This window comes from Sus scrofa, chromosome 16, assembly GCF_000003025.6.
Source record: "Sus scrofa isolate TJ Tabasco breed Duroc chromosome 16, Sscrofa11.1, whole genome shotgun sequence".
Lineage (NCBI taxonomy): Eukaryota > Metazoa > Chordata > Mammalia > Artiodactyla > Suidae > Sus > Sus scrofa.
The window spans coordinates 17,848,225-17,868,694 of NC_010458.4; the positions used below are offsets into that span (position 1 = coordinate 17,848,225).

Below are 20,470 nucleotides of genomic sequence, written 5' to 3' on the forward strand. Positions count from 1 at the left end.
CCGGTGCTCTCCCCCTGCCCCTTACGTTCTCCAACCCGGAACCGCAACCGGGTGAGCGCGCGTTTCCACCCGGGAGTGGAGGCAGGGCCACAGCTGCGGCAGGCCGGCGTCTTCGCACTGAGCTTCAGGCTCGCTGAGACGCTTCCCCGCGCGAAAACATGAGTGACTCCGCGGGAGAGCGCCCCCGGCTCCGGTGCTACCCGGAGCTCCCCGTTTGGGTGGTGGAGGATCATCAGGAGGTGAGCGGGTGGCTGCCGGACGCTGGGGCAGAATCGCCCGAGGACTTAGGGAGCGGCGGAGCCTCGGCCTCGGAGGCCAGAGAGATGACGAGAATTAGTAATTCACTCGAATTGCATTGCTGTGGGGGAAACACCAAACGGGCTAGCTTGGAAGAGTAGGCGCAGACGTTTATGCAGTGCCCGGCAGCTCATTTAACCCCCGCGGTTTGTTCGAAATCCCACAACACTTTAGCAAACTAGTGGTGTCAGGATTCGAACGTGGGCGGTCGAACTACAGAGCCCGGAGTCCTTAACCTGCACTTTAACGCAGATTTCTTTACTGTCTCCTGGCATCTCCATCACAGCCCTGCTGTGTAAGGGGGAAGCTTTTTGTTAAGAATGTGAACTGTCATCTGTGACGTGGGTACTAAGTGTTGCTCATTCATAAGTCCTTTAGGAGTATTATTGTGTGCAGAGTGCGTGCCTAAATCTTTTAACACCGCATTTATAAACATTAAAGATATTTTCTGTATCTGTAGTATTGCTGCTTTAGGATACCTGTTGTAATCTAGACTTCCGAAAGCCTTCGAGAGTCCCATGGATCTAAGTCTTTTTTCTTTCTTTTTTTTTTTTTTTTTTTTTTTTAATAGCAGTAGTATGTCTTGAGAGTTCTCTGGATATTAAAGAGGAAGAGGGTGATTCCAGATTTGTGGATGGAAAAAGATAAGAGAATAAAAAGGAAGTTGGATTTCTGGGGACCTAGATGTAGTGCATATGGATCTGGGAGAAAAGAGCAAGCTTGGGTTTGGTGGTGCTTTCAAATTCAGTCTTCAACTTATAACTCTAAAGACTGAAACAGAACACAGAGCCTTGTAGACCACATAGCCTAAAAGTATAGAAAAGGCCCAGAGACCCAGAGTGTCCAGAGCATACCTTTAGTGCCAGAATGTGTATTAACTATCAGTTTTTTCCCCGAGTGCCAGTCCTTGTCTGCCTCCCCACGCTATCTTTAGTTCATGGTGGAGGCAACATGGCAGCCAGAGATGCCCACTAAAGCCTTCAGAAGTGTAACCTGGAAGTTCTGAGGAAAAAATAAAGCTTAAGATGATTATCTATACCCATCTTCAATGAACAAATTTTATATTTTCCTACTTTTTAACAACTTGGTGGACTCAAATTATATGCAATTATGTTTAGCATTATTTTTCAGCGTGCAGTTGGGTGTATGTTCATGATGTCAGTGCCTATTCTGAATGTGTGCCTGTGTCTTTTACAGGTTCTGCCTTTTATATACCGGGCCATTGGCTCAAAGCATCTTCCTGCAAGTAACATAAGTTTTGTGCATTTTGATTCACATCCAGACCTCCTTATTCCTGTGAATATGCCAGCTGACACTGTATTTGATAAGGAAACGCTTTTTGGGTAATATTTTGTTAATGATCTCTTATGTGCCCGAAATACAATTTGTGGTAGATGATAAGCAGTTATGGGAAATAGTTTTTTCGAAGCTCCTGAGTTTTGCTTTTGTTTTGTTTGCCTTTTTTATTTATAGCAAGTATGAACAAACTTGTTCTTAAAGGGCCAGATAGTAAATATTTTAGGCTTGCTGGCCATATGGTGCACCTGCTTATTTTTGCCTTTATAGTGTGAAAGCAGCTGTAAACACAGCATCAGCAAGTATCAGTGGCTGTGTTCCAGTAAAACTTTATTTGCAAAAACCAGTGGCCCAGCCAATGTTTGCCACCCTCTGCTTTAGAATATAGGATTTTAAAAGTAGAAGTAGAAGAGACTTTAGAAATTATTTCCTTTTTCCCTGTAAAAGTCGGGATACGGAGACACAAAAAAATGTCTTGAACACATAGTTCAGTAATTGTATAAGCAGCACATCTTTAATTTATGCTTTCTTTCAGTATTGAGTTCTTCCAACTGCTCAGTTTTTTTATTTTCAGGTCACAAATCCTATTGACTTTCAGTTATATAGAATCATAGAGATGGATGTGAAATTGTACCCTATTCTTCAAGAAAGACATACCTAGTGTATCTCTAAATAGTGACTTACTAGTCTCTCTTCAGTAATAAGTTCCCTGAAATTCTGTCAGTGTCTCTTATGTATTTGTCACAATATAGCTGTTCATACACTATGAAAAGTTATATAGCAGTAATTTTCTTGTTATAATACAAAATTAAAAACAGATGCTTGTGAGAATTAATTTTAGCCTGCTGCATTTCTTTTAGTTGACACTAAAACTCAGCACACTAATTTCTAAAGAAATGTGGTAGTGCTACCATTGTCCTTACTGTCTTTTATATTTAGAGGTTTATATTTTAGAAGTTGAAAGGAATTACGAAGCATGTATGACCACTTAGAGTTAGTTGTAGAATACATTTTTAAACATTTTTAATCTCAGGGTTCCTGTATAACTTTAAAAATTCTTGAGTTTTTTTTTTTTATGTGGGTTATATCTATTGATACTTACCATATATGAAATTAAAACTGAGAAATGCTTAAAATATGAATTCATTTCAAAATGATACTTTTATATGTTAGCATAAATAAAATATTTTTTTGGAAAACAGATATATTTTCTAAAGCAGGAAAAAAAAAAACTTTGAAGAGTAGCAGTGCAATGCAGATCTCTTAATATTTGCCTTTATAGAAGACCGCTGGATTCTCAGATTCTCCATTCAATTTGTTACCATGTGTTGTTTGGATGGAAGTACATGAAGGAAATTCAGGAAGAGTATTTTCTTATCCTTTTCAGATAATTATGGGTATTCTTTAATACTATGCCAAAATTTGACTTGTTTCTTAACGCTTAGTTGGAATGTAGAATCCAGCAATTCAGATTCAAGTTGGAACAGCTATGGTTTATCAGTCAATCTCCCTTTCAAGAAAAATGGTGTTCAGCTTGCAATTCAATTACAAGTACTTTTCCTTGAGATGACCTTTGTATTTCAAAGTATGTAGAAGAATACTTTGTACACTTTCCATTTTGCCACACAGATTATTTAAAAATGTATACTCAGTATCAAAGTTAAATAAAATTATGAAAGACGTTATCATGTGAAACTGGATGGGTGTTTGGGGCACTAGTGCTTGGTAGTGACTACTAGAAGAGTTTGGTGCCTTTACCTTGGTTAATCTTAGGATGTCAACCACCATTGCCTTGTACCATCAGTGTAAATGTCAATATAATAAAAAAGGGAAATAGTGTCTTGGTGTTATTAGGAAAACTGTTTGAACTAGTAATCATGTTGAAAAGTCTCAGGAAACCTTGTAAGGGTCCTTGGACCACACTTTGAGACCTGCTGTCTTAAAATAGTTTTGTGAATGAAATTACATTTGGAGAAAATGACTCACTAGTAGTTGCCATGTTTCCCCCCTATTTCTTTTCCAGAGAATTAAGTATTGAAAATTGGATTATGCCTGCAGTTTATGCTGGCCATTTTTCTCACGTAATATGGCTTCATCCCACATGGGCTGAGCAAATCAGAGAGGGCAAACATCACTTTTTGGTCGGCAAAGACACTTCTACAACAACAATCAGGTAATTTCCTTGTATTTATGAGTATGAAAGGAATTGAATGCTTCTATCTGATTTTGGATCCCTATAATAACTTGTAGGTATCTCTGCACACAACTTAGTCTTCAACCCTTCCAAAAAGTGTTCTCAAAACATCAGGAACAAGTTTTCAAGTTTCTTAATCTTTTCCACACACTGTTTTGTTGCTAGTCAAGTTGGGTTTTGAATAACATGATTTTTATCCTCTGGAATCTTGGCTCTTTGATGACTAACTCCATTAAATCCATTATATAGACATATATTTAATGATACATTTTATTATTTGTTTCCAGTGTAACTTTTGGCCGCTGAATTTAACAATTAGCAGTGAAGAAGCAAAATTATCTCACTTTGTTGTTTTTTTAGAAATTCAGTGGCTGAAAAGTAGATTTGGTATTTTAATTTGATTTTTATTAATGTGATTTTAATTTTATTAATACGATTAGCTTTAGATAATTACTTATTCTAAATTAAATAACAGCATCATGGAGTTCCCATCGAGGTGCAGCAGAAACAAATCCGATTAGGAACCATGAGGTTGTGGGTTCAATCCCTGGCCTCACTCAGTGGGTTAGGGATCTGACGTTGCCGTGAGTTGTGGTGTAGGTCAAAGACGCAGCTGGAATACCTCATTGCTGTGGCTATGGTGTAGGCCGGCAGCTCCGATTTGACCCCGAGCCTGGGAACCTCCATATGCCTAAAAAGGAAAAAAAAAAAAAAAAAAAAATTAAATAACAGTATATTTTAATGCTCGAGTTAACTTGAGTTACATGTGCAACTATTTTTGTTGTATAAACTATTTAACCAATATATTGTTTATCTCGTGATGCTGCAATAACTTTAGAAATAACAGAACATTCTTGGCTTTCTAAATTCTCTTGTTTCAGAAGGCATGTTTTAAGCAGTGGAATCATAACTTTCTAAAGCCTGAAGGATAGTGGGATGAAATGCAAATACATTGACAATGATATTTATTTTTGATTTATCTTTAATGATACAAGTAGCTTTTGAATGTTCTTAGCTGGACAAATAACTTTCTTGTGTATACATGAAAATTGTACTTATTGAGGATATAATAAATAGGGCTCCACATATAGTAAATATTATACATAATAATAGTTTATATGAAAGAGTGGTAGGGTTTTTATTGACTGCTTTGATAAGTAGGCCTAATTTAACCTGTAACAGATTTCTGCAAAATCCAGTTGTTTTGAGCAACCTGAAACAGACTTTTGAAACTCAGTGTGTAATAACAATATTAGGAAGCTTTGGATTATCTCATGATTTTAGTTAATCCTGCAAGTAGAAATTTATGGAAGAGACACACATATAGGTATGCAGCAGTCTAAGATGTGTGTGTGCTTGTACAGATATGAACAAAGTAAAACGTTCCTTATTAAAGAAAAATACAGATGTAGGCGGGGGAAACAGCCTTTGTATTTCTTAGGTTGGCAGTTTTTAATAAGCTTGGACTTTGGTTTTATTATATCTTTTTGGAAAGTTATATATTTTTTAAATTTAAGGCTGCATGTGCTGCAGGAGGGCAGGTAGGAAATAAATATTAACCATTATTTTAATTGGATAGGTCCTAGAAGAAGCACTTGGTTTTGCTTTTCAAAGTATTTGCCAAAGCATAATATAGTTGAAAAGCTAAGAACATGTTGATGTGTCTAAAATCAGAATCTGCAACTTGTGAAATGCATTCTGTACATGTGCAAGATTTTTTTAGGTTGCTTTTCATTTTAAAATATTACGATTATATAAAATTTAATGAAGCTTTGAAATATGTTGGTGCTTCTATTAAGAGAAAATATTTCCAGGAGTTCCCCTTGTGGCTCAGTGGTTAATGCGCTTGACTAATATCCATGAGGACTTGGGTTCAATCCCTGGCCTCGCTCAGTGGGTTAAGGATCCTGCATTGCTGTGGCTGTGGTGTAGGGCGGCAGCTACAGCTCTGATTGGACCCCTAGCCTAGGAACCTCCATAAGCCCTGGGTGCGGCCCTAAAAAGACCAAAAAAGGGGAGGTGGTGGGCAGAAATTATTTACAGGTATAGTTTTTCTCAAGTAATTTTTTTTGGATAAAGTTCCAGCTGGTATGTGAGAGATCTGAAGCACTGGCTAAACGGGATCATTTATTTCTTTCTCATGTTAATAGTTTGCCACAGACAGCCTAGGGCCAATATGGCAGCCCTGCGGTTCAGACAACCCTAGTTTCTTCTGTCTTTTTGCTCTACCATCGCTAGAATGTTGCCTTTGTCCTCAGAGTCTAAGCCAGGCTTGCCATTTCTGTGTTCATATGCCAGTCAGTGGGCAGTGGAAAGTGAAGCTCTTACTATTCTTTTCTACTCACAGCTTTTGGCCAGAACTTGGGCAAATGGCTACACCTAGCTGTACTATGAAATACGGTCTTTACTCTGGGAAATTGTGTGCTCAGCTAAAAATTTGGGGAACCCTATTTCTATAGAAGAACAGAAAGTACAAATAATAGAGACAGCTCCCAGTTTTTGTCGAATATGACCTTACATTTCTGAAACTGTCTGAAATATCAGCTTTTTTGTCCACTCATCTTTAAAATACTTTTTTTCTCTGATCCAGGGTTACAAGTACAGATCATTACTTCCTAAGCGATGGTCTTTATGTAACTGAAGACCAGCTAGAGAACCCAAAACCTTTACAATTGGATGTGATTATGGTAAAACCTTATAAACTCTGTAACAATCAAGAAGAAAAAGATACAGTGTCCTCTGCTAAGAAGCCAAAGCTAGCACTGGAGGATGGAGAAAACCCTGCCTCTACTAATGGTAAATCTTATTCAGAAGGACTGGAAAAGGACGTGGTGACCCAGAAAAGGGACCAGACCTGTCTACAACCATCATGTTCATGTTCTGAAAGCCAGGAATGCCAGACTACAGTGAGCACTGGAGAAATTCTGAAAATTTTGGAGAACAGGGATGCATTTATTTTAGATATTGACTTAGATTTTTTTTCAGTCAAAAACCCCTTCAAAGAAATGTTCACTCAGGTAAGTGTGGTATTTTTCAAATGTGACTCTGGAAAATTGTACGATATTTCTCTAGATCAGGGATCAGCAAACTTTCTGCAGAGAGCCAGTTTCTGTATGTGGGGCCCCATATGGTCTCTGTCACATATTCTTTGTATTTATTTTTATACTCTTTAGAGTTGTCTGTACCATTCTTAACTGGAGGGCTGTACAAAAATAAGTTGTACCCTGTAGGTTGCTAATCCCTGCTCTAGATAGTGTTTGCTATTTTGCTTTTTTTTCTTGTCCTCTCCCCATTCCCTCAGTTTTTTATTTGTTTGTTTGTTTTGTTTTTTAGGGCTACAACTGCAGCATATGGAGGTTCCTAGACTAGGGGTCGAATCAGAGCTATAACTGCCGGCCTACGGCCAACCACAGCAACATCAGATCTGAGCCGCTTTTGTGACCTATACCACAGCTCACGGCAATGCCAGATCCTTAACCCACTGAGCGAAGCCAGGAGCAAACCTGCAACTTCATGGTTCCTAGTCAGATTCGTTTCCCCTGAGCCACAGCAGGGACTCCCCCTCAGTTTTTTAGAAAGAAGTACCATAGCTAGTTTCTTGGTATATCTTTCCAGAGATAGTCTGTATGTAAAAGCCTGTGTGACAAACCTTTCCCTGAGCAGTGAGGTGCCTGATTACACGTATACTAGTTGTAACTAGTGATTCAATCGTGTGAGCCTCAGGGTACCTCCTCAGACCTTAAATGCAAATCACCAGGCAATATTAGCATGTACAGATCTGAGACAGAACTATGTATGCATTTAAGAAACTGATAAAATCATGATCCAAGTGACCACTCCTGCATTCATTTTCTGAGCACATGTAACCGCTTACCTTAACATACAGGAGGTGGTACCAGATCTGTTCTTTGGGGATTCAAATTAACTGTCTTTTTTCTACCTAAATTTAGTATTTGATTTATAATGAAGATGTTGCACTTTATAATACTTATTCTGTATACATATCTGAAGGCATTGTGATTTATCTAAATTATCTAAGACCTCTAATAGGTACTGATTAAAAATAGGTAAGATTTGAAGATTCGCAGTTGACCCTTGAACGTCAAAGAGGTTGGGGGTGCTGATCTCCAGTGCAGTCAAAAATCCAGGTGTAGGAGTTCCCGTCATGGCTTAGTGGTTAACGAATCCGACTAGGGACCACGAGGCTGTGGGTTCCATCCCTGGCCTCACTCAGTGGGTTAAGGATCCGGCATTGCAGTGAGCTGTGGTGTAGGTCACAGACACGGCTTGGATCCCGAGTTCCTGTGGCTCTGGCATAGGCCAGTGGCTTCAGCTCCGATTAGACCCCTAGCCTGGAAACCTCCACGTGCCACGGGAGTAGCCCTCAAAAGGCAAAAAGACAGGGAAAAAAAAAAAATCCAGGCGTAACTTTTAACTACCCCCCAATTTAACTACTAATAACCTACTGTTGACCAGAAGCCTTACTGAAGATAGTGTAAAACAGTAAATTAACACATTTTGTATGTTATTTGTATTGTATACTGTATTCTTTTTTTTTTTTTGTCTTTTGTCCTTTTTTAGGGCCACACCCACAGCATGTGGAGGTTCCCAGGCTAGAGGTCTAGTCAGAGCTGTAGCCGCTGGCCTACGCCAGAGCCACAGCAACTCAGGATCCGAGTCGCATCTGCGACCCACACCACAGCTCATGGCAACGCTGGATCCTTAACCCACTGAGCAAGGCCAGGGATCGAACCTGCAACCTCGTGGTTCCTAGTCGGATTCATTAACCACTGTGCCACGACGGGAACTCCCAATATACTGTATTCTTAAAGTAAGCAAGAGAAGGGAAAATGTTGAGAAAATCGTAGGAAAATACATTTACAGTACTGTATTGTATTTATCCATCCCATAAGTTTACATCATGTTTATAAGGTGAATCATCTGTCATTACTTATATCAGTATTGTCTTGTATGATGCAAAACACTGTTACACGTATTACTAACACTAGGTAACAACAATGAAAGATAATGTGGCAAATTCATATTTATTTACAGTTATAACAATTCGTACATTGATAATGAGGAAACAGCAGTGTGATGGCTTTATGGTAGCCTGGTATAATAAATACAGTTATTTTACAGTGGCCTAGCCTGTACGCTAATGAAGGAATCATTATAAAAATTTTATGGCATACCATATTAGTATCATATTCATAATACAGTATTAGAAACATCATATTTTTTTAAAAAATCACTTACCTATGATAAGTTGATACAGTTTCTCTAATTAGAGACAGAGGCATAGTGTACAGTAATATAATTCTTTGAAAATAAAATTATAAAAACAGGATGTTCTGTTGTGGTACAGTGGCTTAAGGATCTAGTGTTGCCACAGCTGCACCAGGGGTTCAGGCCCTGGCCCAGGAACTTCCATATGCTACAGGTGCAGCCAGAAAAACCCCAAACAAAACTACAGAACAGTAGGAAAACTAACACATTACTAAATTTATATTAACTATCATTCACCTTATGTCTGTGTAAGGAGGATAGGCTAGATTGACATATATTTTGTGCATTCATGACATACCTAACTTTTACTTAATTTTTACTATATAGGTTATGCAGTTGGTCTGTGAATTTTTTCAAATTGTTGCAAATCTCCAAAAATGTTTTCAATACAGTGAAAAATACCCATGTACAAGTGGATCTGCACAGTTCAAACCCAACTGAAGTGTAATCTGGAGCAAGAACTGGGGACCTAGAGTGCTCTCTCAACTTGCAAATAAGGGAGAAAAATTGCCCTCAATCTCTTTCCTGCTCTCGAATATGGACCAGTGACTGTAACTCCCAGGTTTCAGAATTATGAAATGACCTTAGAAATATTTAGAAAACATGAAGAAAGGGCATACCTCAAGCTGAGGAAATTTACTTTAGAAATTTATCCTACAAATATATTCACCAGATATTTGTAGTGGAAACTTCTAAGAGGTTGCATAAGGAACTTAATGGAAGTTACTCCTTTTCCAGGGCTATCAGGAAACCAGGGAAAGTGGGGGTTTTGTTTCCTTTATACCCTTTTGTATTGTGGAACTTTTTGAAAAGAGCATGTATAATACTTTATAATTTAACCACTGTTTTTTAAAGAACATGTTCAGAAGTCAGAATAAGTTCTGTTTGTACTTCTACTGCTTATTTGCTCTATGGTCTTGGGAAGGTTACTTAACCTTTCTGACCCACAGTTTCTTTAAGTATAAAATCAAAATAAGGAATTGTGGTTCAGTGGATTGCAGACCCGACTAGCATCCATGAGGATGCGGGTTCAATCCCTAGCCTTGCTCAGTGGGGTTAAGGATCTGGTGTTGGCCGTGAGCTGTGGTGTGGGTCCCAAAGGCAGTTTGGATCCTATACTGGCTATAGCTGTGGTATAGGCCAGCAGCTGCAGCTCCAATTCAGCCTCTAGCCTGAGAACTTCCATGTGCCGCAGGCACGGCCCCTAAAAAGAAAAGCAAAAAAAATCAAAATAATAATCATACGTAATTCACAGGATTGTAATGATGAGGTTAGTGTCATAGCATTGTGCCTAAGGAATTTTAGTTCTTGAGATGTAACGTTTTCCTGCCAGTGCTCCTAGGTAGAATTATTATGGACAGATATAGCCATCTATAATAGGGCTGCCTGCCTATGCTAAATGAGGGAGACATTCTCCTGCAAAGTCCTTCCATTGTATCTGCCTCTAGGATGCCTTTTTTTTTGTCTTTTTGCCTTTTCTAGGGCCGCTCCCATGGCATACGGAGGTTCCCAGGCTAGGGGTCTAATCGGAGCTGTAGCCACCAGGCTACGCCGGAAACATAGCAACTTGGGATCCGAGCCAGGTCTGCAACGTACACCACAGCTCACTGCAATGCTGGATCCTTAACCCACTGAGCAAGACCAGGGATCGAACCCGCAACCTCATGGTTCCTAGTCGGATTCGTTAACCACTGAGCCACGATGGGAACTCCCTAGGATTGCCTTTGTACTCCAGAGTTCTCGTCTGTGGCCAGGGAAAGGGCTGAAAAGAGAACATGGAGAGTTTTCTTATTGTTATTATTAAAGATATGTGTAGGAGTTCCCTTATGGCTAGTGGGTTAAGGATCCGGCATCGTCACCACAGCAGCTCAGATCATTGCTGTGGCACAGGTTCAGTCCCTTGCCGAGGAATTTCCACATGCTGCGGGCATGGCAAAAAATAAATTAATTAAAAATAAAGATATGTGTATTTCCTATAAATAGCTAAAGTCTGTTTAGATCCTAGGATGTATCCATTTATAAAGTAGAATATTTTTAGAAATATTTTTATCTCATTGCATGTTAGCCATCAAGTCTTCTTCCATAGTCAGATTTTATACATCCTTGTCATGCCTAGATTGATAGGATTACCCTAAAGATGTGATAATATTTACAGTGAAAAATGAATTTTACATTTTGCCTGATTTTCCAAGACTAACCTTTAATTGATTATCTAACCTGTTCTTGTATCACAGCCAATTTTTATTTAAATGTATCATTGAAAAAATTAATTTTTTTCAGTTATATAGATTTGTTGTTTTGTCTTCCAGGAAGAGTACAAAATATTGCAAGAGCTGTACCAATTTAAAAAGCCTGGTACCAACCTGACAGAGGTATCCTCCACTTGTTTCTTTTGGGGTTTATTTATTTTAAATATGTCTATTAATATCTCACATGATATTAGAGAACTCGCAAAAAACTGTCCAAAATCTTCTGTGTGTTTCTTGGTTCCCCAAGAAACCCATGGTTAGTACTTAGAAATCATGTTTCAACTATTTGAACTAGATTTTCATTGTAATGAGATTTCACTTATTTTTTTGAAGAATGTCTGTATAATCTCAGCTTTTCAATGTGTTTAAAGGAAGATCTGGTAGATTGTGTTGATACTCGAATTCATCAATTAGAGATTTAGAAGCTGCTTTTGCTGATTTGTGTGATGGTGATGATGAAGAGACTGTACAGAAATGGGCTTCAAATCCTGGGTAAGACCCTCAGTGTTTTGTTTTGTTTTGTTTTTCTCCAACTCTACCATATTTTAGTCCTTGATGTATTGCTAAATTTGCTAGATAAATTGCCTTTTTTTTTTTAATAGAGCCATACCCACGGCATATGGAATTCCCATGCTAGGGGTCAAAATGGAGCTGCAGCTGCCAGGCTACACCACAACCACAGCAAAGCTGGATCCAGGCCACATCTTCAACCTATACCGCAGCTCACAGCAATCTGGATCCTAAACCCACTGAGCGAGGCCAGGGATTGAACCTGCATCCTCATGGATACTTGTCAGGTTCATTACCACTGAGCTACAGTGGGAACTCTGATAAATTGCTTTTTAACCTATTCAAAATACCTAGTGAAGTTTTTACTTATATATAAAATTTTCAGAAATATCCCTGAAATTTAAATATCTTAAGACTTTAGGGTCACTAAAGAGAGCAGTGGTGTGGAAAAATAAACCATAGTAGTGTTAATCATGTCAGTAAATACTGACCAGGCACTTTAACATAAGTTAATGCTTTTTCTCTCCAGCGGAGGGAGCCAGTTCTAAAGATGATTCCCTCTTTTTGAAATTATGATAGAAGAGGGAGATAAATAAGTTACAGAATATGTTTTCTTCCAAGAAGTATTGGAGAACCTACTATTTTGTGATTTTTGTCTCAACCCAAGTTTAAAACTTAAACAAAACAAAACCAAATAGCCAAAATCCTGAATCTAGTCCATTGATGGAGCCACCTTCCACTGGAACCCACCATGCCTGCAAAGTATGCCCAGTTAGCTCTCCACCACCTACATGGAGACAGTGCTGTCGCAGACGTGAAGAAACAACAAGGCTCTAGCAGTGGTGAGTGTAGACTTCGATTGGAATTGGAGGAAAAAAAGAATAGCACAAAGAAAAAGTAAGACAGCAAGAAAAGTGTTCCCAAAGTTACCGTGTCCCTCAAGGGTCAGTTTCTCAGCATGAAGGAGTCTTCAGTATTCCTAAGGGAGTGGAGGAGGTGGGTGATTAGCCCATCCCCAGAAAGTATTGGTAATAAAAGGAGAGAAGTAACAGGATGAGTGACAGGCCTCCATGGCTCCCTTTTTCTGTATTTTTTTCCTCCCAGCAGGTGAATGGATATTAGTAGAGGAGGTATTAGAATACTGGAAACATTAATTGGGGCTTCCAAAGAGTTCCACCTCTATTAAATAACTTAAAAACACCAGTGTTATTAAGTCAAATGATATAGAACTTTTCTTGTTGTAATTGTATAATATTTTTTAAATTTCACGAAACTGTCTTCATTCACCACAGTGTGCTAAAGGCACTTAGTTTCCTTGCTGACCAAAGAAATTTTTTTTCAGGGCCCACAGCATATGGAAGTTCCCAAGCTAGGGGTCGAAATGGAGCTGCGTCTGTGACCTACACCACGGCTCACAGCAATGCTGGATCCTTAACCCACGGAGCGAGGCCAGGGATTGAACCAGCGTCCTCATGGATACTAGTCTGGTCCTTTACCACTGAGCCCCAGCAGGAACTCCTGATCAAAATAATTTTTAAAATCACAGAAGAACTTCCATTTTTAAAGAAAAGGAAAATCTCAGTTTCTTTTGTGCCAATTTTCAATCTTTACACAATATGTAATATTTTCGGTAAGAAAATAGCAGTGTGCATTTCTTTCTTAATATTTTAAGATGATAATTTGAACAACTTCATCTTTCATTTCCCAAGCATCATATGGAACATGTTGTTAATGGTAAATTTTAGTGTAATTTGTAATTTACTACTATAATTTTAGTTGTGGTGGTATGATGTTTAATTGAGGAGTGACTTTTTTTCCAGAATGGAATCATTAGTTCCACTTGTACAGAGTTTGAAAAAACGGATGGAAGCACCAGACTATGAAATGGTAAATATTTATATTAAAATATATAAAATTGACTCCTTAAGAAAGGCATTTTTCTGGGTAGAAAAATGTGCTCTTTGTTAAAGTGATTCACTTTGATTTGTGTTCCTGGAAATTGTGAATGGACTTTTTTTTTTAATGAAAAAATACATATTTTTAAAAACTAGAACACTGGAAAAGTTTTCCAGGAAAAACATACTTTTGCCAATTTTGTGTATGAAGCAAAAAGCACTGTGGATTTTTTTTTTTTTTTTAATTTTGTCTATGATCAAAGCTCTCCTTGGCAAAGAAAGTATACAGTTTATAAATTTGTTCTTTATTGATTCATTTTTATACTCCCTTCCTCCTTTCTTTCCTCTCTCTCTGAAAACTTTTCTGATAGAACAAACAAAAAGAAGGCATTGTGGCAGCACATCTTAACTGTATTACCTGCATAACTTTGTTTGCCAACAGAGGAAATGAATCTGACTAGGAACCATGAGGTTGCAGGTTTGATCCCTGGCCTCGCTCAGTGGGTTAAGGATCCATCATTGCCGTGAGCTGTGGTGTAGGTCACAGACACGACTTGGATCTGGCGTTGCTGTGGCTGTGGTGTAGGCCGGCAGCTGTGGCTCCGATTGGAACCCTAGCCTGGGAACCTCCATGTGCCGCAGGTGCGGCCCTAAAAAGGCAAAAAAGACAAAAAAAAAAAAAAAAAGATAGTTAAAAGACACTTGGAGTTTAAAAGCTCTTTGAGCTCATATGATAATGACTGTGTCAATGCAGGTCTACTTTACGTTGCATCTGAATTTTCTGGTGGTGCAGAGCAGTTTTGTACATTGTTGAGAAAAAGGAATGGCATGGGCTTGGTAGCAGATTATATAACCAAATATGATGTGGCCATAGCTACAGGGTTAGAACTCTATTTTCATCATTTTAGTAGAAAAGAACATGCAGAGTCTGTCGTTTTAGTGCATTGACTGATCATTGCCAATTAAATCTTTGGCATGTATCCAGAGCCTCCAGTAATATAGCAGATTAGTATTTTTTTCCATGCTTCGCACTTATGTACCCTAGGCAAAACCTCAACATATTTGAATTCTAGTTCTCAAAACTTTAAAGCACAGGCTGCAAAATGTCAGCCTGTGAGCCATTTCTGGTTCTCGGGCATATTTAATTAAGTGCTAAGACTGGGAACACCAGTCGTTTACATTAAAACACGTGTATATCGATATATGTGATTATACATAAAGGATATACAAGAAACTCGTAATAGTAGGTTCAATAAGGTAGGAGGAAGACCTCTTCTTCTATCCTCTTGAAGCTTTAAATATAGTACTCATTGCATGTATTTAAAAAATTTGGTTGTGACGATTGTTGTACACCTATAAATGTAATAAAATTCTTTAAGTAATAAAAAATAAAAGTAAAAATTTGTTGGAAGAAAGGTAAGTTGAGAATATTATATACGGATTTATGTCAGCTTTTAGAATCTAGGTGAAATGGATATAATTTGCTTGAAAATATGTTATCGAAATAGCCTCAATAAGGACAGAAACTGAACCTATAATCACAAAATAAATTAAATAGTTAAAGAATTATTCCTAGAAAAGGCATCAGGCCCAAACTCATGTACAGGCCAGTTCTTCCAAAGCTTCAAAGAATAAATAACTTCTGTGGCATGCAAACTATTAAGAAAAAAAACGGTCCTAATCCACAAAAATATTAAAATTTTGTCAACAAAGCCATTAATGGTAAAAGAATCATGACCATGTAATTTTTAATTTTCTTCTTTTCAGGTTCACCAGGCTGGTCTAACCTGTGATTATTCAGAACTTCCTCACCATATCAGCACAGAAAAAGAAATTGAATATCTTATTCAGTCTGTATATTATGTTCTAAAAAATTTACCAAAACCTACTCTTGTGACAATTGCAAGGTAAGTGTGGTAGCTTGAAAAACGGCCAACCACATGTGTCCACATGCTGATCTCCAGAACCAGTGAATATGTTGCCTTATATGGCAAAAGGGAGTTTGCAGATATGAATAACTCAGCAGTCTTGAAAATAAAGAGGTTATCCTGGATTATCTGGGTGAGCCCTGTGTAATCACAAGGGTCCTTATTAGAAGGAAGGCAGGAACTCAGAGAGAGAGAATGGAAGATGATAAACTGCTGGTTTTAAAGAAGGAGGACAGGGCTTTGAGCTAAGGAATGCAGGCCGACTCTAGAAGCTGGAAAGGCAAGGGAACAGATGCTTCCATAGAAAAGAGATGCATCCCTGTCATCACCTTTATTTTAGGACTTCAGACCTCCTGCAGAACCATAAGATGATAAATTTGTTATGCTTTATGTCACCAAATTTATAGTAATTTGTTACAGCAGCAGTGGGGAAGTAATACAATCTCCATAGATGAATCTAATGATTACTAACATGGTAATTCTTCCCAATTTTTTAACTACTCTGCTTGAAATTCAGATGTTATATTTTCTCTTTCCTATTAGTGATGGTTGCCAAACAACATATAATCCTTATCTTGTCTTTGAAGTTGGTGATATTATTCAGTTGAACATAAGAACTGCTGTTTTTGTGTCCTAAAGATGAATATTTAGCTGCTGCCAGTGTTTTAAATTTGGATGTACTAATGTGCTGAATAGTTACAACAGTTTAATAAAAGTTTCTTTTCTGTGTTCATCTTTGGACTCATTGTGTATGAAACTAAATGAGTTTCTAAATGAGTACTTTAAATGCACAGGCGAGTAATATATACATTACACAAATATTTTGTGAATCCTTTTACCATCCTGAATGAAATTTATGGATAATCTAATCTAGATACACACATAATTTAAATATATTTAGATATCATATATAATACGTAGATGACGTAAATGATCTACTTGGTTCAGGCTGCAGTAACAAAAAATATCTTAGACTGAGTGGCTTCTAACAACAGAAATTTATTTCTAACATCCTCTCGCCTGGGAAGTCCAAGGTGAAGACACCAGCAGATTCAGTGTTTGGTGAGGACCTGCCTCCTGGCTCATAGACAGCTATCTTCTCCCTATAACCTCACATAAGAGGCAGGGGTGAAGATGCTCTTTGGGGCCTCTTTACTAAAGGCACTAATCCCCTTCATGACCTGAGCACTTCCGAAGCCCCTTTCCCCCACCTCCACATATAATCCCATCGGAGATTAAGTTTCAATTTGGGCGGGCACATAGACTTTTAGTTTATAGAACAACCTATCTATACACATAATTTAAGTATATGTTGATGTATACACAAACCAAAAACTCTTAACATAAAGTGAGAATAATTGATAATAAAGTAATTTATGTTAAAATGCCAAACCAAACTGGAATCTTTACAAAGAGTAACTAGATGTAATACCTGCAAATGCAGACAGATAGTAGTGTGTTGTGTTGGCGCAAATACACGAGGAGTGCTGCCGTAGCAGCATGATTATTCTCTCACAGCAACCTCCTGGTAAAGTTCTGAACTTAAAGTCCCATCCTCCCTCAATTCAAAGCGTATTTGCATAGTTAGAAAAATTAATTCATATGTAGTCCATTTTCAAAAATACTTTGTTCGTATATAGTAGAGTATTCTAGGCTCAAAAAGTTAATAGCAGGTTTTTCACTTACGTAAGTGCTCCGTGGACTTTGGAAACTACACGGAACAGAGACAATTCATGCTGTAGGACCATCCTGCAATATATTGTGAGCACTCTAGCAGCACTACCCCCTTCTACTGATCCCCTAGTTGTCATTGTGACAATCAGAAATATACCTGTAGATTTCCAAAACTCCCTCATCTAGAACCACTCTAATGTTTAAAGAAACTAAAAATGTTTGTGAAAGCATTGAAGTGCCCCTTATTTGTTGAGGCTAATAAGCTTTTATATATAGTATTTCTTAAAGTAGGTGTTTATCCATATGTATGTGTTAGACAGTATTTAATGATTTAAAATCGTTCTATATCAGGGAGTTCCCGTCGTGGCTCAGTGGTTAACGAATCCGACTAGGAACCATAAGGTTGCGGGTTTGATCCCTGGCCTCACTCAGTGGGTTAAGGATCCAGTGTTGCCGTGAGCTGCAGTGTAGGTTGCAGACGCAGCTCGGATCCCACGTTGCGTTGCTGTGGCTGTGGTGTAGGCTGGCGGCTACAGCTCCAATTAGACCCCTAGCCTGGGAACCTCTATATGCCACAGGAGCAGCCCAAGAAAATGGTAAAAAAAAAAAAAAAAAAAAAAAAAAATTAATTAATTAAAAAAATAAAATTGTTCTATATCATTTATTGTGTGTTAAATATTAACAAACATCAAGCCCCCCAAATAACCTAATCACCAAAGAAGGAAATAAGTTCATCAGAAGTCTTAGACTATTTCTTTAGTTCTTATGATAAAGAGTAGGCGAAATAGCACTCCATTTCCTTCTATAAAGATTTCAAGGCCACTTCTCAATCCAGTGGGACTTCCAGTGGCTTTCCTCACCCTAGTCCAGAACCAGGAGACACTGATCAAATCATTGTGATATTGAGACTGCCTGGTGCCACTCAAGTTGCAGTTGGTGATTCTAGATAGACCCAAAATACAGATTCCTGCCCCCCATCTCACTTTGCTCTTTTCTCCTCAGTACTGCCTAGGAAACTAATTCTAATACCAGCACATTGGTGCAATTCTTTTTGGATGATCCTGTACACTTGTGTGGTGAACAAATTATTTTTAGAAGCAAAAACCTTTTATCAGATGGAAAGCCTCCACCCTCATAATTTTTAGCCTGAGTGTGCACATAATAAAAGAATGTGAAACACGATGCCTGTCACTAATATAATTAGCTCCAATGTTCCCAAGCAGCATCTCCCTTTCAGGGAAATAGCGGTCTAGTATTAAGCTCCGAGTCTTTGAAAACATGCTGTATGGTTTTGAATCACATCTCCAGCACTCATGAGCTATGCGACCTGTGCAGGCTAATCTTTCTCTGTTTCACACTACTTTAAAGGGGTGTTCATAGAGTTGCTGAGAAGATTAGAGAATAGAATTCATGTAATGCATTCAACATGGAGTAAACATTTAGTAGCCTTTACCTACTACTAGGTAGGTAAAATACCGAAATTCAGCACAGTTTCATTTCAATCTTACGTTGAAATCAACACATGCAGGCTTTCCTCACCACACAGTGTGATCTCATCCTATTTATGTGTATTTTTCTTTTCCTTTCTCTTTCTCTTATTGGTTTCAGGTCAAGTCTGGATGATTACTGTCCTTCTGAGCAAGTTGACACCATTCAAGAAAAAGTCCTCAGTGTGCTGCGCTCCCTCTATGGGACTCTAGACATTCACCTGGAGTACTCAGCAGAGTCCGCTCCATCTTGAAACAGCACATCTCTAGGCTCCTGTTACATCTTCATGTAGTAACAGGGTTTTCATTGCAAACAAGTCTTCCAGAGAAAATTTTGTTTTTATGTTAATGTTTAGTTAAAATCTTTCAGGTATTTTGAATCTCCAAACATGTCACCGCTTGTTGAATGATGACAATTTTCCTGACATCAAGTCTACCCCAGTTGATGGAACTGTTGCTCATGTTTATTCCATTCCATTACTGTTATCTTTTGTGAGGGTTTCTTCCATCTTTTCTCTTCTTCCCTCGAAGTTGGTTGGACTGTATGAGATTCATTCATTTATTCATTAACTCTGCTGACATTTACTGAACACATACATGTGCCAGACATGATTAAGTGCTGGGTATATGGTAACAAGCAGAATAGGCAAGCCCTCTGCCCTCTTGGTGGACTGCTGAGAAGTGTTATGAAGGAAAGGAGAACCACAAATATGTCTGAGGCGTGCTCTTAGTACTCAGGGTACCCTGGCCTTACGGGAAAGTAGCATTCTCAAAAGCTACTACCAGAAAAGGAAACAATAAACTTGCTAACCCATGAGAATGTTGCAGGAGGTCTACCTTTCCAAGACTTTTGGGATTGTGGCCAGCTCTTATGGAATGCTCTCAGCATTGTTGGTATCGAGGAGGTCTTTTATTCAATAGATTCAACCAAACAAAATGCAACTTTTTTTTTTTTTTTTTTTTTTTTGCTATTCAAAAATGCCCTTCAGGGTTTTTTGTGCCTCCAGATAGTCAGTATGGGTATGAATTACAATTATAATTCCTAAGTGGCACTTAATTGGCAGTCTGGATTGATAATTTTTTCAAATAAAACAGCTTTTTATGTAAATAGTAGGAAAAATTTTAAATCCTTTGTTCCAATCTACTGCAAATACCAAGGATATAACTGCCTGTCACCAGCCTCTCCATGAGTAAGAGATCCTACCTGAATCACTCTTGATCATGGGACTTTTCCATTTACCTAATTTGCCAGTCATCCCCACATCAGTATTCCTTGTATTCGGCAATCATTTTTAACTGCCTACTTTGCTTTCTGTTAAAAGGTAGGATGGCATTTAAAGAAAAAAAAATCCATCGATCGTCATTCCTAATACAGCAGTCACTTTCCTTTTTTGCATATGAATTTCAGGCCTTGACAATATGTGTACCTATTGAGTTGCATGTAGCTAAAATTACAGTGTTACCTAATGTTGTCACATACCCAAGGTCGCATTACCACCGCCACTCAGTAGATGGCACCAGATCCCAGTTTTCTAATAGGTTTATTTTCCAGCAGTTTTTCCTGTCGCTTGATTTCCCCAGGCTGATAGTGTAAATGCTTATTTCTATGGTGAAAAGCAAAGCAAACTGATTCAGCTTTCCATTTTGATAG

General features: G+C 38.3%; 1 protein-coding gene across 1 annotated transcript; it reads left to right on the plus strand.

The window, feature by feature from the left end:
* C16H5orf22 (chromosome 16 C5orf22 homolog) lies at positions 48 to 19,927 on the plus strand. Its single transcript, XM_003359737.4, is given in 10 exon segments — positions 48 to 239; positions 1,495 to 1,640; positions 3,617 to 3,766; positions 6,378 to 6,804; positions 11,386 to 11,448; positions 11,697 to 11,736; positions 11,739 to 11,817; positions 13,656 to 13,722; positions 15,498 to 15,637; positions 18,941 to 19,927. Coding segments are annotated over 10 exon segments (1,326 nt in total). The 5' UTR covers positions 48 to 158; the 3' UTR covers positions 19,074 to 19,927.